Here is a 15,739-nt window from a genome sequence, read left to right as displayed (position 1 = left end):
AACTGTCAGGAGACAATCAAACATTAAGGTGAGGAGACTGATCAGCTGTTGTTTTTCAGGCTGTTGGAAGCAGAACTCCTCCCTCTGCACACGTTGACTGTTTCTATTGAGGTCTCTGCTGGACAAACAGTTCTGAAGGTCATTTTTATTACTATTATTAGATAAGATTTTATTGATCCCCAGCCAAATATAAAGTCAATAAAATGAACACCACATTTACAATCTGCAACACTAGAGTGCTGAACACGAGTTCAATAATTAGAATTCACTATATCATATGGAGCATTGTACATCTTGAGTATTTTTACTTTAGAATCAGGTTTATTGCCAACTAAGTTTTCACATACGAGGAATTTGGCTTAATAATCACGATCAAAAAATATAACAAGAGAAAACAATGCGCAGCAACACACTAGGGCGCCATCTTGTTTTAAAGGTGCTAACTACATTTTGATGCTAATACCTTTGTATTTTTGCTTTAAATTAAAATGTATTGAACGTGTGTCTCTTCAGGTTGACAGTTTTCATTAACTGGTGGATGTTTGGTAAACCTCTCTTTGGTAGAGTAACTGTGTTGGTATAAAAGAAACAACATGCTTTAATAAAAGCAGGTCAGCTGCTGTAGATGACAGCATTTATCATTTTATGTGATATCATCTGATAAACACATGATAAAACAGTAAAAGCTGAACTTTATCCTGTGCTGCAGGTAGAGACTGGTTTATAAAGTTTAAATAGCTGGGTGGAGTTTTTATTGAAGCATTTAATCACACTGACATAAATCTAACAATTTGTTTCTACACAGACCTGATCCGGACATGAGTGAGCTTCTGGACTGACGGACATTCATGGACATAATTGGAGTAAGTGGATCTGAATTCTCTTTACTATCAGACCTCGAATGAAAATGTTCCTGTATGACATCATTATGTATTTTTGGGGGCTTTTTATTGCCTTCCATTGTGGCGACAGCTGAGGATGGACGGGGGGGCAGAGAGAGGGGATGACACGCAGCAAAGGGCCGCGGGTCGGACTCGAACCCTGGGCCGCCGCAGCAGGGACCCAGCCTCGGCACATGGGTCACCAGCTCTACCACTGAGCTATCTGGGCACCCCATTATGTATTTTTGGTTTGAAGAACTGTTTCAGGTTGTTTGAATGATGACAGTGTGATGAAGGAGATCAGACTGGGGGGGCGCATGCGGCTGTGTTCAGTCACAGAGGATCAAGTAATGTTTAAGGCATTTTGACGTCTATGGTGTCGTCTGTCTGTTGTGGTTGTGTTGTGCACGTTTTAGGTTGCAGTACTGTGTGTACAACTACTAGTGTCAGTCAGACTGATCTCAGGGTTCATAGTCACAAAACATCCGCAGGCTATAAGTTTGTTAACCCCTTTGCTTTTCTCCTAACTGGCTGAGTTAGGGGGTGCGTCAGTCCTCACTTTAAGACAGAGAGTTTTTGTAGTTTGTCTGCCTAACAACACAAATGATTACATAATCTGTTGTTACAACTATTTTTGTGAATGTAGTTTCCTCTAGTCAGAGCTCTGTATGTCTGTCATGTGACTAAGAGGAAGGATGTTAATAATGTGTGAGCTCTGACAGCATGTTGTTGTGTCTGTGTGAAGGTGTGGGCTCTGCTATGAATCAGTGTGAGGAGACCGAGGAGGGAGTCCCTCCCTCTAAAAGCACTCTGTGTGAAGAACATGACACAAGGACCAAAGCTCAGAGGTGAGATGAGGACCTCGAACTGTCCATGACTCTTCTCCATGTCACAGCTCAGCACTCAGATCACTGCGCCATCATTGATCTCACTCAAAGCTCTGTGTGTGTTGTGTTGATGCCCAGAACAGCAGCACAGACCAGACTATAGTCCCAGCTAGCAGGGAACATTCCCATTACATTGCATCATGTAACATACAATTCAAACATAGTAATTGTTGGAGGAACGTTTCATTTGTAGCATAGTAGTGATCCTGTGGTTTCTGTAGTTATAATGCAAGCCACAGTGAATAGCTGAAAAAGTACAGCAAGTACAAGTACATACAACATTCAAACATTCAACATTCTTCCACATAAAACATTTTCTGTATGGATCTGTCTTTGTCATGCTTAAACTGGAAACGGATGAACACTATTGGCTAAATATCATTGTGTCCTGGAGTATTAAGATTGCAAGTTAGTTTTTTGATACTTTGAACCGTGAATATGCAGTTGAAGATTTGAATGGTGTGATGGTTTATCTGTTTGTATCAGTGTTCTTTCGCAGAGACCAGGCTCTCCTGAACCCAGTTGTGTATCCATGAAGAGTGACCGCTCTATGTTTGAACCTTATGACTTCAGAGATGAACAGCACTCTTTTGAAGAAAGGTACGAATTTAAACCAGATGAGTTTGTCCTTAAAACAGAAAATCTTGTCATGGCGGCCTCTAGCCATGTTGTCTGTTTTTTTGTAAGGAATCCCCACTTCCAGGGCAGATGAGATATGGAATACCTGTTTGATATTAGAATCAGAATCAGAAATACTTTATTAAGTGTTAAGTGCCTTGAAAACTGTCTGAAAACCATCAGAAATCATCCTAGTCAGATACCCGAACAAGTAAAGATACCTGCACTTCTCTGTGTTCCTTTTAGATATCTGAGGGGCACACCCTGTCTCAAAAGTTATGAATGTAGATGAACAAATAATCAATACACTGCATGCATTCATGCTCATGTGGCACCAATGTTCTTGTGCTCCAGCTTGCCCTCACTTGTGAACCACACTCTGAGATACTGGAACTGGAATCAATCCCAATGTACCATGAGTTAGACTTGACTCCGATTATCTCCACGTCACACTGCAAAAGTCATGAAATGCAATCTTGAGGTGACCATACTGGACTGTGCCTGTTGATTTTTTTCTATATGAATTTCAATAATTTCAATTTCCAAGAGCAGAATAAGCAGAATATGGGACAATGCACAGCCCTGGTGGGGAATCCAGACCAAACTGTCACTCCAGAGGACAGAATGGCTCATAGCAATGGCCTTAGTACTCCACGCTCTTAACTTATCCCCAACAAAATACCCCAGGGGACAAGGTCATAGGCATCTAGACTTTTAAGACCACTGAAGAGTGACAAGTAAAAGGCCAGGGTCAAACTCCAACCCATGGCCACTGGGAATGGGGCAGCAGCTCTATCAGGTGAGCTAGGGTGCCCCAAACGCACTTGATTTAATGAGAAAACTTTTATGAGTCCTCTAGGATGCTTGCAAGAGTTAACAGCTGGCTATGAACAACCAGGATGGAATCTGCATTTCTCTTCCTGAATTACAGATTTTACCAGATTCTCTTTTTTTGCATAAGCTTACCCAGGGTGTGTAATGTGATACCCTAATAAATGGAGCACACCCCCAGCCCCTTTTTTTTAAATGGGACACCAGTCCACCTGTCCAAAGGAACTATATCTAATTAGCGCTATCCCATTTCCTGTGTGCAACTGTCCTAAAAGCAACATAGCTAAAATGTGTATCTGCTGATCATCCCATTGCTTCCTGTTTTCTTCAGAGTTCAGCAGCATCCAACAGACCTGGAGTCAATATTTATGGTATGTAAATGTCCAACCACAACTTTACCCTCCAAACGGCTCTCAATAAAATTAACACACATTGTCTATTATTATTCTATTCTTTTCCAGCATCTTGAGGAGAACATTTTCACTTTTGTGAGGAATGAGTTGAAAAACATCCAGAAGGTTCTTAGTCCAGATTACCCAAAATGCTTAGAGAGGCAGAGTGAGGATAATGATAATGAAGCGGGTGGTGAGGATGAAGAGCAGAGGAGGAGCAGCAGAGCAGCATTTCTTAAGATCACACTGCACTTCCTGAGGAGAATGAAGCAGGAGGAGCTGGCTGACCGTCTGCAGAGCAGTAAGAGGATTTTCAACACTCAACTTTTCTCATATTAACACTAACATCCACTCACTGATTGTTGTGTTTTTATTCAGGAACTCCTGCTGCAGTTTGTCAAAGTCAACTCAAGTCTAACCTGAAGGAGAAGTTCCAGTGTGTGTTTGAGGGGATTGCTAAAGCAGGAAACCCAACCCTTCTGAACCAGATCTACACAGAGCTCTACATCACAGAGGGAGGGACTGCAGAGGTCAATGATGAACATGAGGTCAGACAGATTGAAACAGCATCCAGGAAACCAGACAGACAAGAAACAACAATCAAATGTGAAGACATATTTAAACCCTCACCTGGAAGAGATGAACCAATCAGAACAGTGATGACAAAGGGAGTGGCTGGCATCGGGAAAACAGTCTTAACACAGAAGTTCACTCTGGACTGGGCTGAAGACAAAGCCAACCAGGACATACAGTTCACATTTCCATTCACTTTCAGAGAGCTGAATGTGCTGAAAGAGAAAAAGTACAGCTTGGTGGAACTTGTTCATCACTTCTTTACTGAAACCAAAGAAGCAGGAATCTGCAGGTTTGAAGAGTTCCAGGTTGTGTTCATCTTTGATGGTCTGGATGAGTGTCGACTTCCTCTGGACTTCAACAACAATGAGATCCTGACTGATGTTCGAGAGTCAACCTCAGTGGATGTGCTGCTGACAAACCTCATCAGGGGGAAACTGCTTCCCTCTGCTCGCCTCTGGATAACCACACGACCTGCAGCAGCCAATCAGATCCCTCCTGAGTGTGTTGACATGGTGACAGAGGTCAGAGGGTTCAGTAATCCACAGAAGGAGGAGTACTTCAGGAAGAGATTCACATATGAGGAGCGGGCCAGCATAATCATCTCCCATATCAAGACATCACAAAGCCTCCACATCATGTGCCACATCCCAATCTTCTGCTGGATCACTGCTACAGTTCTGGAGGATGTGTTGAAGACCAGAAAGAGACGAGAGCTTCCCAAGACCCTGACTGAGATGTACATTCACTTCCTGGTGGTTCAGTCCAAACTAAAGAACGTCAAGTATGATGGAGGAGCTGAGACAGATCCACACTGGAGTCCAGAGAGCAGGAAGATGATTGAGTCTCTTGGAAAACTGGCTTTTGAGCAGCTTCAGAAAGGTAACCTGATCTTCTATGAATCAGACCTGACGGAGTGTGGCATCGATATCAGAGCAGCCTCAGTGTACTCAGGAGTGTTCACACAGATCTTTAAAGAGGAGAGAGGACTGTACCAGGACAAGGTCTTCTGCTTTGTCCATCTGAGTGTTCAGGAGTTTCTGGCGGCTCTTCATGTCCATCTAACCTTCATCAACTCTGGAGTCAATCTGCTGGCAGAAGAACAATCAATCTCTCCAGGGTCTAAACTATCTAGAGACAATCCTGAACCAACACATGTGTACCAGAGTGCTGTGGACAAGGCCCTACAGAGTCCAAATGGACATCTGGACTTGTTCCTCCGCTTCCTCCTGGGTCTTTCACTGCAGACCAGTCAGACTCTCCTACAAGGTCTGATGACACACACAGGAAGTGGCTCAAAGACCAATCAGGAAACAGTCGAGTACATCAAGAAGAAGATCAGTGAGAATCTTTCTACAGAGAGAAGCATCAATCTGTTCCACTGTCTGAATGAACTGAATGATCGTTCTCTAGTGGAGGAGATCCAACAGTTCCTGAGATCAGGAAGACTCTCCACAGATGAACTGTCTCCTGCTCTGTGGTCAGCTCTGGTCTTCATCTTACTGTCATCAGAAAAAGATCTGGACGTGTTTGACCTGAAGAAATACTCTGCTTCAGAGGAGGCTCTTCTGAGGCTGCTGCCAGTGGTCAAAGCCTCCAACAAAGTTCTGTAAGTGCACAGATATCTGAAGATACTAACTGTATCACATGTGTATAGGTTTTCTCAACTAATGAATGTCTTAGTTAACTGATAGTTTAGGCAACAAATTGATTGATCCAGTGAAAACCTGCAAATAGTTTTTTTCAATTTAATTGTAGCTTCACAGATTAAAGGACAATTCCGGCGCAAAATGAACCTAGGGGTTAATAACACATGTGTACCGAGTTTGTCCGTTCTCTGGGATATGTTTTCATGCTAATCAAACGTGACCAGTTTTAGCACAAACTGCTAATTACCTTATAACGCTAGTCAATGGGGCACAGAGTAAAGTGAAAAGAAATCGCTATTTCTAGACCACTAACAAGGCTCAAAATAGCAACACACTTACACGCTAGCATAATGAGGGCCCCTACCTGTAAATCGAAGCATTGAGAACATTTGTAAGTGTACAGACAGTCCATTAAAAACATAGTTTAGAACAACAGTAGCGTTCACATATACAGGCGGGCGCCATCTTGGGAAAACAGTCACGAGACCAGTCGAACTCTCTGAGATGTGAAGTGAATCTTTAGCAACATGGGTATGATGCAGTCGTCCTTGTCGAAATGGTTACTGCAGACGCGGTAGTCCATCTCTTGCAGCGTTTCTACCGGTGTTTCGACATCGACGTGTAATACGTAGAGGTGGGCGATATATATCGTTTGCGATAATATCGTCATCGTTGTTTTGACGATGTGCAAATTTCCATTATCGAGTATTTAAATTACTTACTTACCAAAAATATTGAAACGCACGCGGAAACTCCTCACATCCACTTAATACACGGTGCAGCAACGCTCTCTACAGCATGGCAGGATTCAGTCACACAGCACATGACGTGATCACGTGACCTCTCGCTGGCATCCTCCTTGCAACAGTTTAGCAGCGCGTTGTGATGGTAGAGAGACAATGCAAACATCTCCAGTCCCTGAAGCTACCGGTACTTCAGATGATTTAGTGCCGAGACGTGGGTCTACCTCTCTGGCATGGAAATGGTTTAGTTTCGAAAATACTTTTTTAGTGCTTCAAGTTGAAATCTGTTCAACTTTTAACACCGCTGGGCGCTTGGAAAATGAGTTTTTGAGCGCTCTCAGCACTAAAAACGCGTTTGGTGGACACAAGCCCTAACTCAGACAATTCTAATCACATTTTAAAGGATATCGACTGATTATCGTTATCGCCAAAATCCCCAAAAATAATAAGATATTATTTTTTGCCCATATCGCCCACCCCTAGGAATCCGACTAGCCACTGCTTCAACGTATCGTTGTCCTGCAGAGGAAGTCTGTGAAAACTTTCCGGATTGTAGCGTTTCATTTTCTTATTGCAGCCGGGAAATGCCCAAACAGGAACCATTTTCTTCTCTTCTCTTCTCTTCACTATGCACTTGTACTGTTCACTCACCTTCCTCGCACCTTCTGATTCATTCACATCTCACGTGTACAACGCCTCTTCCGGCAACAAAATTTCACGCGAGATTCACTTCACATCTCAGAGAGTTTGACTGGTCGCATGACTGTTTTCCCAAGATGGCGCCCGCCTGTATACGTGAACGCTACTGTTGTTCTAAACTATCTTTTTCATAAACTGTCTGTACACTTACAAAGTTCTCAGTGCTTCGATTTACAGGTAGGGGCCCTCATTATGCTACCGTGTAAGTGTGGTGCTATTTTGAGTCTTGTTAGTGGTCTAGAAATAGCTTTTCACTTTACTCTGTGCCCCATTGACTAGCGTTATAAGGTAATTAGCAGTTTGTGCTAAAACTGGTAACGTTCGATTAGCATGAAAACATATCCCAGAGAACGGACGAACTTGGTACACATGTGTTATTAACCCCTAGGTTCATTTTGCGCCGGAATTGTCCTTTAACGCTGCCATTAAAAATAAAAGAGTTATTGTCAAAAAATTTGTCTCGTCACCTGAGACAAATGCTTTATTATTTAACTCATCACCTTAGTATCAGTGTTTGTCTTTATCTCTAACTCTCCATTAGGCTGAGTGGCTGTAATCTGTCAGAGAGAAGCTGTGAAGCTCTGTCCTCAGTTCTCAGCTCCCAGTCCTCTAGTCTGAGAGAGCTGGACCTGAGTAACAACAACCTGCAGGATTCAGGAGTGAAGCTGCTCTCTGCTGTTCTGGAAAGCCCACATTGTACACTGGAGAATCTCAGGTCAGATTAAATTTTTCCAACAGATAAGCACTTAAACATTGCTTGTCATACAAGTTTATACAAGCTGTGATATAAAACCCAACTTAACTATATACATTATAATTGAAACCACTGTGGAACAAATTTTTGCCAGGGATTTCTGAGAATGACGATTCATTGTTCAATTCAATTGTTTTACCTTTGCAACAAGGTAATATTCACCATCATTAATTCTGCTCAAATAAGTGTGTAATATAAAAGGTGCCACTCATATAGTGGCAGACCAACAAAGAAATATAACTTGTATTTCGGCGTTCTGGACCAGCTGTAGTTGGGACAGGGATGACTGAATTCCAGTGCACAGGGAGTTCCAGGCGAGAGAATATAAATGTGTCGATGACTTTCTTGAGATCTTTGAAAGAGAGAAATGGCTCAATTATGGCAATGATGCAAGTTTGGAAAAACTAGCTTTAACTACAGCATTGACTTGCTTGTCAAACTTAAAGGCGGAATCAAATATCACACCAAGGTTTTTTACATGTCGTTTACTGAGGGTGGACAGGTTGCCAAGACTGTTTCTGACTAGCTTTCATTCAATTTTAGAAGGTTTTGAGTCATCCAACTGTTCCTGAGACTGATTAAACCAGACCAGTCGTTTGGTTTCAAGGGAAGATAAAGTTGTGATAACCTGATAAACAAAACTGCAATCAAAGGGTGACATACCAGAAGAAGAGTGTTGAGGGCATATTCCACCCATGGTAGCTGGGTGCTCTAGGAGGATGGGTAATGCTCATTCAGCGTAAAGCAGTATCCATCTCCTTGTTGACCCTGTCTGGGTTTTGGCCATTGGACTGAGGATGATATTCAGAAGTAATAATATTAATTAATTAATACCAAGGGCAGAACAGAAAGATTTTCATACCTGGGATGAAAACTGGGTTCTTCAATTAGAAAGGATGCCAGTGGGGATTCTGTCCAAATGAAGGATATGTTTGACCAACAGTTCTGCATTCTCTCTGGAGGTTCGGAGTTTGGGGAGAGGAATGAAGTGAACCATTTTGGAAGTTATTGGAGTTAAAGTTCTCAATGTCTGGCTTGATCTTCCTAGAAACCACAGAACCATGCCCACCAGGCTTGCTGGAAATTGCAGTTCAATTAAATTCTGTTTAATTCAATTCAGTTTTAATTGTATCTTGCCAAATCATAACAGGCCACTGAATTCAGATGTTTAGTGGTCTGGATGAAGGTTCTTGTGGTCAGTCCATACAATGTAAGTGTAGCACCTTCCACCCACTGACCAGTTCCTCAAGGGACAGCTTAACTGCCCAGAGTTAACAGTTACCAGCATCCTGACTCCAGCAAACCTGCAGACAATTACACAAACACAGGACGAGACCCCCTCTCGTCCTGTGTTTGTGTGATTGATAGGGATATAGAGGGCTGCTCAAAAAGTGACATCATGTTCCCAGTGGAGATGTCTGTATCTTAAAAGATATTTTTGTGATCTCATAGATGTTTGCTAAAAGATATTTAGTCTTTTCCACTGTGCTATCTTTGGTAGATTGTCGCAGAAGTATCCAGCTATTTGCTAAGACATTTGCAATCAACGTCAACTGTTGTTAATATGTCAGAGTTGTGTCAGTTACATCTTGTTGGGCTGCCCCTTATATTTATATATATATGTATATATATATACATATATATTATGGCATGCCGTTTAGGAAATTAATCTTTGAATATATTGAATGAATATTTTAATATATTGAATTAATCTTTGAATAAATTGAATGAATCTTTGAATATATTGAATTAATTCTTGAATATATGGAATGAATCCTTAAATATATTGAATGAATCTTTGAATATATGAAATGAATTCTTGAATATATGGAATAAATCTTTGAATATACTGAATGAATTCTTGAATATATGGAATGAATCCTTGAATATATTGAATGAATCTTTAAATATATGGAATGAAGCTTGGATATACTGATAAAAAAATTGAGAATACAGAATGAAATTCAAAACCTAGTTGTATCCTTTTCATCAAAGTGATAGCCTTCTGAATTCACTGGTTTTACAACATGGCATCAGTTGAAATATTCCAATACTTTCTTGAACTGGAAAACTTTTTTGCTACAGGTTGTACTCCAAATGACACTAACAGTTTGGAGACTATATCGCGTCACCTTGAGGATCATATTTCCATTATTGCGACATTCATAGTGCTTATGAGTAATAATGTTCAACAAAACATTGCCGAAAGAACATTATGCGTCAGGATTTTGCCTGAGGCCTGTTGTAGTCGGCCTGCCACGATTAAAAAGGGAGCGAACTTCTTCGTCAGGAGAACGGTATTGGGCACGGGTACTATCAGGAGGATTTTGGCCCATACAAGCACTTGCCAATGAGTTAATAATGTCCTCATTGCTCAGTATTGCCGCCACAAGGTTCCGAGCTGACTGACATTCAATATATTCAAGGATTCATTCAATATATTCAAGGATTCATTCAATATATTCAAAGATTAATTTCCTAAACGGCATTATATATATGTGTGTGTATATATATATATATATATATATACACACACATATATATCATTGCAGATTAAGGTTCAGTAACAATGTAAAAGCAGTGGACTGGACAATGTATCGTCATTTAGCTCATTTCAAGTGAATTAAATATCAATGTGTGTGTCTCCAGACTTTCAGGCTGTATGATCACAGGGGAAGGCTGTACTTCTCTGGCCTCAGCTTTGAGATCCAACCCCTCCCATCTGAGAGAGCTGGACCTGAGCTACAATCATCCAGGAGACTCAGGAGTGAAGCTGCTGACTGCTGGACTGGAGGATCCACACTGGAGACTGGACACTCTCAGGTATGAACAGACAACCAGAGCTCACACAGTGTTTCTGTCACACTGACAATCTGAGGACTGTTGGTTCACAGTCTGTACCAGCAGCACTGCTGATAACAGTGAAGTCCCTGACCCCACTGATATCAGACCAGGATCTGGTGTTGATCATTTAAAGATTCCTACAACACATATAATCACAGACGCAAATACACCAGAATACATACTCATCAAGAGGTACATTCTTCACAAGCTGGAAACAGCAGTTGACAATCTCAGTTTAAGGTCCATTTAATAGCTATTCTGTGTGTTTTGATCATATTACTCATGCTCATAATGCAAGTAAATACTTGCCCTTTAATATAGCTTACTACAGTGGTATGAGCCCAAAATAAACAGATTTTGCTGTAAATTTATTGCAATAAACAGATCAAAAGGATGCCGAATTAACTACATCATGATGGCAACTTGTAAAAAGTCTGAAATCATACATTGTCGGACAGACCGACATTTAAAATGCTTGTTTTTTAAATTGAGTTTGGTTGATCAGGGCTATGCTAACTTAGTTCATAGTAAAGTAAAACTGATAGCTGGAATCAAATAACAGACACATATTTTCCAACTTCCTGTCTTTCTTTTCTCCGAGCAATGTCCTTTTCTGTCCACTCTCTGTATAAATATGAAGTAGTATCATAGTACTCTGGGTGCACCTCTGAGGCTTGCAGCAGACAGGTTGAGAAGATGAGAAGAGAGAGTGAAGATAAATGCACCTTTTAATCCTAAAAGTAAAAAAAAAAAAAGTGACAAAGTTAAATATTTTAATGAATAAATTGAATATTTTGAACTTGTGCAAATACGCTTCATAATTTGAGGCAGTAATTGAGAGTTGGGAGTTATAGTTTATTTCTTCTCTTTTAGCCTTTAATTGAGCATGTATGAAACAAATTTCATACATGCACCTGTTTTGTCTTAATGGTGGATCTGAGATTTATGGAGATCATTGATGAGGAAGCTTCTGAAGGTTCATTCTGACTTTGTTTCTTCCTCCAGGGTGGAACACGGTGGAGAGCAGTGGCTGAAACCTGGTCTGAGGAAGTGTAAGTGTGTGTTCACTTTGATTCATGAAAACATGTTAAAGTAGTTTCAATCAATTCAATTCAATTCAATTGAATTTTATTTGTATAGGGCCAATTCATAACAGAAGTTATCTCAGGACACTTTTCAAATAGAGCAGGTCTATACCGAACTCTTTATAACATTATTTACAGAGACCCAACAGTACCACCATGAGCAAGCACTTGGCGACAAGGGCAAGGAAAAACTGCCTGTTAAAAGGCAGAAACCTAGGACAGATCCTCCGGCTCTAGGTGGGTGGTCGTCTGTCTCGACCAGTTGGGGTGAGAGAGAGAGAGAGAGAGAGAGAGAGAGAGACATACAGAGATAGAGAGAGACAAACAGACAGACAGATGGACAGCAACAACAGTAGACACAACAGTTGTGTATCTGCAGTCAGTTTGAAAGAAGATCCAAACAGATGAGTCATTGTGAAGTTTTGATCTAATTAACAGTCAGTCTGTTAATAAAGCAACAAATAAAGCCATCAGCTGTGTTAGATGATAAACTGCTGCTGTATTGGGTCTTGTTCTCTCCATCAGATTCCTGTAAACTCACAGTGGACACAAACACAGTGAACAGAAACCTCAAACTGTCTGACAACAACAGGAAGGTGACATATGCAATAGAGGAGCAGTCATATCCTGATCATCCAGAGAGATTTAATGTCTGCCCTCAGCTGCTGTGTAGCAATGGTCTGACTGGTCGCTGTTACTGGGAGGTCGAGTGGAGAGGAAGGGTTTATATATCAGTGAGTTACAGAGGAATCAGAAGGAGAGGAGACAGTGCTGACAGCAGGTTTGGCGGAAATAATCAGTCCTGGAGTCTTTACTGCTCTTATGCTGATGGTTACTCTGTCTGGTACAACAACAGAAGAACAGCCCTTCCCTCGTCCTCCTCCTCCTCCTCTGTCTCTAACAGAGTAGGAGTGTATGTGGACTGTCCTGCTGGCACTCTGTCCTTCTACAGAGTCTCCTCTGACACACTGATCCACCTCCACACCTTCAACACCACATTCACTGAACTTCTTTTTCCTGGGTTCAGGTTCTGGTCTGATTCCTCAGTGTCTCTGTGTTCAGTGTAGGAGGGAGAGTCTCCTCCTGTAAGAAACACTGCTGACAAGCACAGTCCGATAACAAACATTTTTGAGAAAACGTCTTGTAATGAATCCAATGTTGATGTTGTTTTTGGTAAATGACTGCATGTACATCATTTGAAATAACTTTAAATATGTGATAAGATAATAATGATAATCAACAAAAGGCTGCAGGTTGGAACTGGACTGCGGTAAGGACTTAGCCTACATGGGTTACCTGGGTGAGCTACCGTGCACCCCACACATATATACATATTCAAAAATCGGAAATTCTTTTAGTTTAGTTTAGTTCAGGTGTAGTTTTGACAGATTGATATGTATATATATATATATACATATATATATATATACATATACATACCGCCATCCGTAACATAAATGTTAGAAGATGCTGGTGTACTAATAAATACTCTTGAATACGCCTGTATGGACATTTGGAAATGATTTGATCGTCATACGACACAAGGGCAATGTGTCAATTAGGCAAGTATTGGTAGCAGCCCCTCAGTGGCTTGTTTGTTCAAGCCATACATTAAGACATTTTAGAACTACACTTCCCATTGGGATTTTTTGGGTTTCTGTTTTCAAGCCTGGTCAGTTTTATGTATATAGCCCATTATCCATTGATCCATTTTCTGACACTTATCCGGGGCCAGGTTGTGGTGGTGGCAGGTTATCCAGACATCTCTCCCCCATGATTGTTCTCCACTTTCTCCTGTGGATACATTCTACTTGCATGCACAAAGAAATGTTCCAAGGAACACACCCAGGAGGCATCCGAATCAAATTCCTGAACCACATCAACTTGTCACATCTGGTCAATTCCAGCAACAGCGGGAGAATCAGAATCAACTTCAGCCTCCTGCCAGAGGGTAGTGTCTCAAAGAGAGCTCAGGGTCATGGAGGTGTGCAGAGAAGTGTGTAAGACAGCAGCTCTGCTTCCTGGTCCCAACTCTGGATTGTCAGGTTTTAGGATCAGAAATAAACTTTGTCATATTCCGAGATAAGCGAGCCGCTCCGTCCAAAGTGGGATGCACGCCATCTCTCCTAATCAGACCAGGTTTTCCCCAGAAAATCCGCCAGTTATCTATAAAGCCCACATAATTTTCTGGACACCACCTCGACAGTCAGCGGTTGAATGACAACATACAGCTATACATGTCATTACTGGTCAGATTGGGCAGGGGTCCAGAGAAAACTACGGAGTCCGACATTGTTTAAGCATATGTGCACACATAAATTCTGGTTAACTATGTTTGGTGTAATTGGGTGTCATTGATCGCAGATGTGAATAACTATCTTACTATATTTACGTTTATCCTTATCCTGGTCTCAGGGATGCATTGAACTGTGGACGCTGACTTTGGTAACTTCACGTTTCTGACTATTGAGCTGCCAATAACCAAAGTTGATTTCTTAGCAGGTGTCACTGAATGGGGAAAATCTATAAACCTGTTGGTGGTGAACTGTGGGCTTCTGCTGTTTGGGGTTATGCTTCATTCGGACAGTCACACAGCCTCCCTGGTTTCCCAGTTGCTCGGGAACCGCCGGTGCATGGCTAGCAGAAGCAACACTGGGTCGGCCCGCACCAACTATAGTGGCTAAAGATTTGCCGTGCTTCCAATTCACTAATCTTCGCGTCCAACGCAGTAAATAACATGTACCTACCTGTTTAACAAACACCTGCACATAAAAAACAACCTGCATTATGGCGATAAACAGGTTACAGTTAAAACTAGGCTGGGTTTTAAAAGTTAGGATAACATTTTGATTAAAAGTGAATGGATTAATGGGGGGTGAAATCAGAAATACGTTTCTGCCCATAGGACGACACTGCGCACATTTACAAATGAGGCACAGCAGCATAACTTGCTTGGACTTCAAGATTTTTTTTTTTTTTTTCAGGAAACTTTTTACACAATTGAAGAGTTTTACACAGTTTAAGAGAGCTATTGACAAAAACAAGATAGAGACACAATTCACTTGCTTGTACTTGTAGTCATAAAGTACATTATAAGTACCAAATACTCCTTTCCAAGTACTCGCTCAACCCTAAAACACGTTTTTTTTGTCAGTGGTGTCTGCTGGGCCATTTGTTGTGGTCTGAGATGCTGGTGCTCTAGTGCGACGTCTAGTGGCAGTTAATTTCATATACCGTAAAACAGCCCAGCTGTTTATTTGCTCAAATCGCCGAACTCCCTGCTTTTATTGGTGACAGGCATCTATTTTGGACAGGCGTTTGATTCCGTTACCACAAAACTCTTGCTCAGCACAGATGAAAATACTTTCTCACTGTGTTGCTTCTTCTGAGTTTTGTTCAGCAAATTTGACAACTAACAGCTTACAGTAAATTTCAGGTCATGCCGCCATGACACTTGAACGTAAACATCACTTTACGGCAGCCGAAGATTTCTGGCAGCCAGCGTACAGACAGCGAGCAACAGACTTCACATGATTATATTCACAACTCAGATTAATTTAAAGAAACACTTTGATTGTTTTGATCGATGGACCCATACATCCTAAAGGAATATAAATAATGGAGGGACGGACACAGACCGTACAAACTTTAGGATCTCGTCTCTCTTGTTTACAGCGCCGGTGAGTCTGAATAAATTAATGTTTTACTTTGGTGTTTATAGTTTCAGTAAAAAAAAGCATTGAATTGTGGAGAATCGAACTGATCCAACAATGTGCAGCATCC

At 41.3% G+C, this 15,739-nt stretch overlaps 1 protein-coding gene across 1 annotated transcript; it reads left to right on the top strand.

Moving 5' to 3' along the window:
* Positions 1-1,626: 1,626 nt before the first annotated feature.
* Positions 1,627-13,215, top strand: LOC127353129 (NLR family CARD domain-containing protein 3-like). The gene is made up of 9 exons (XM_051382149.1): positions 1,627-1,729; positions 2,255-2,368; positions 3,549-3,588; positions 3,679-3,910; positions 3,988-5,791; positions 7,815-7,988; positions 10,677-10,850; positions 11,877-11,923; positions 12,482-13,215. The coding sequence occupies exons 1-9, from the start codon at positions 1,641-1,643 to the stop codon at positions 13,021-13,023; spliced, it is 3,216 nt and encodes a 1,071-aa protein (XP_051238109.1). The 5' UTR covers positions 1,627-1,640; the 3' UTR covers positions 13,024-13,215.
* The last annotated feature ends 2,524 nt before the right edge of the window (positions 13,216-15,739 follow it).

Source organism: Dicentrarchus labrax, unplaced genomic scaffold, assembly GCF_905237075.1.
Source record: "Dicentrarchus labrax unplaced genomic scaffold, dlabrax2021, whole genome shotgun sequence".
NCBI lineage: Eukaryota > Metazoa > Chordata > Actinopteri > Moronidae > Dicentrarchus > Dicentrarchus labrax.
Note: the sequence above shows the minus strand (reverse complement) of the source record. Positions and strands in the feature narration are given on the sequence as shown.

Coding starts and splice junctions, on each gene's coding strand:
- LOC127353129 (XM_051382149.1), top strand. CDS start 1,641: ATGAATCAGTGTGAGGAGACCGAGGAGGGAGTCCCTCCCTCTAAAAGC. Junction 2,369..3,548: donor CAGCACTCTTTTGAAGAAAG/GTACGAATTTAA, acceptor TGTTTTCTTCAG/AGTTCAGCAGCATCCAACAG. Junction 7,989..10,676: donor TGTACACTGGAGAATCTCAG/GTCAGATTAAAT, acceptor GTGTGTCTCCAG/ACTTTCAGGCTGTATGATCA.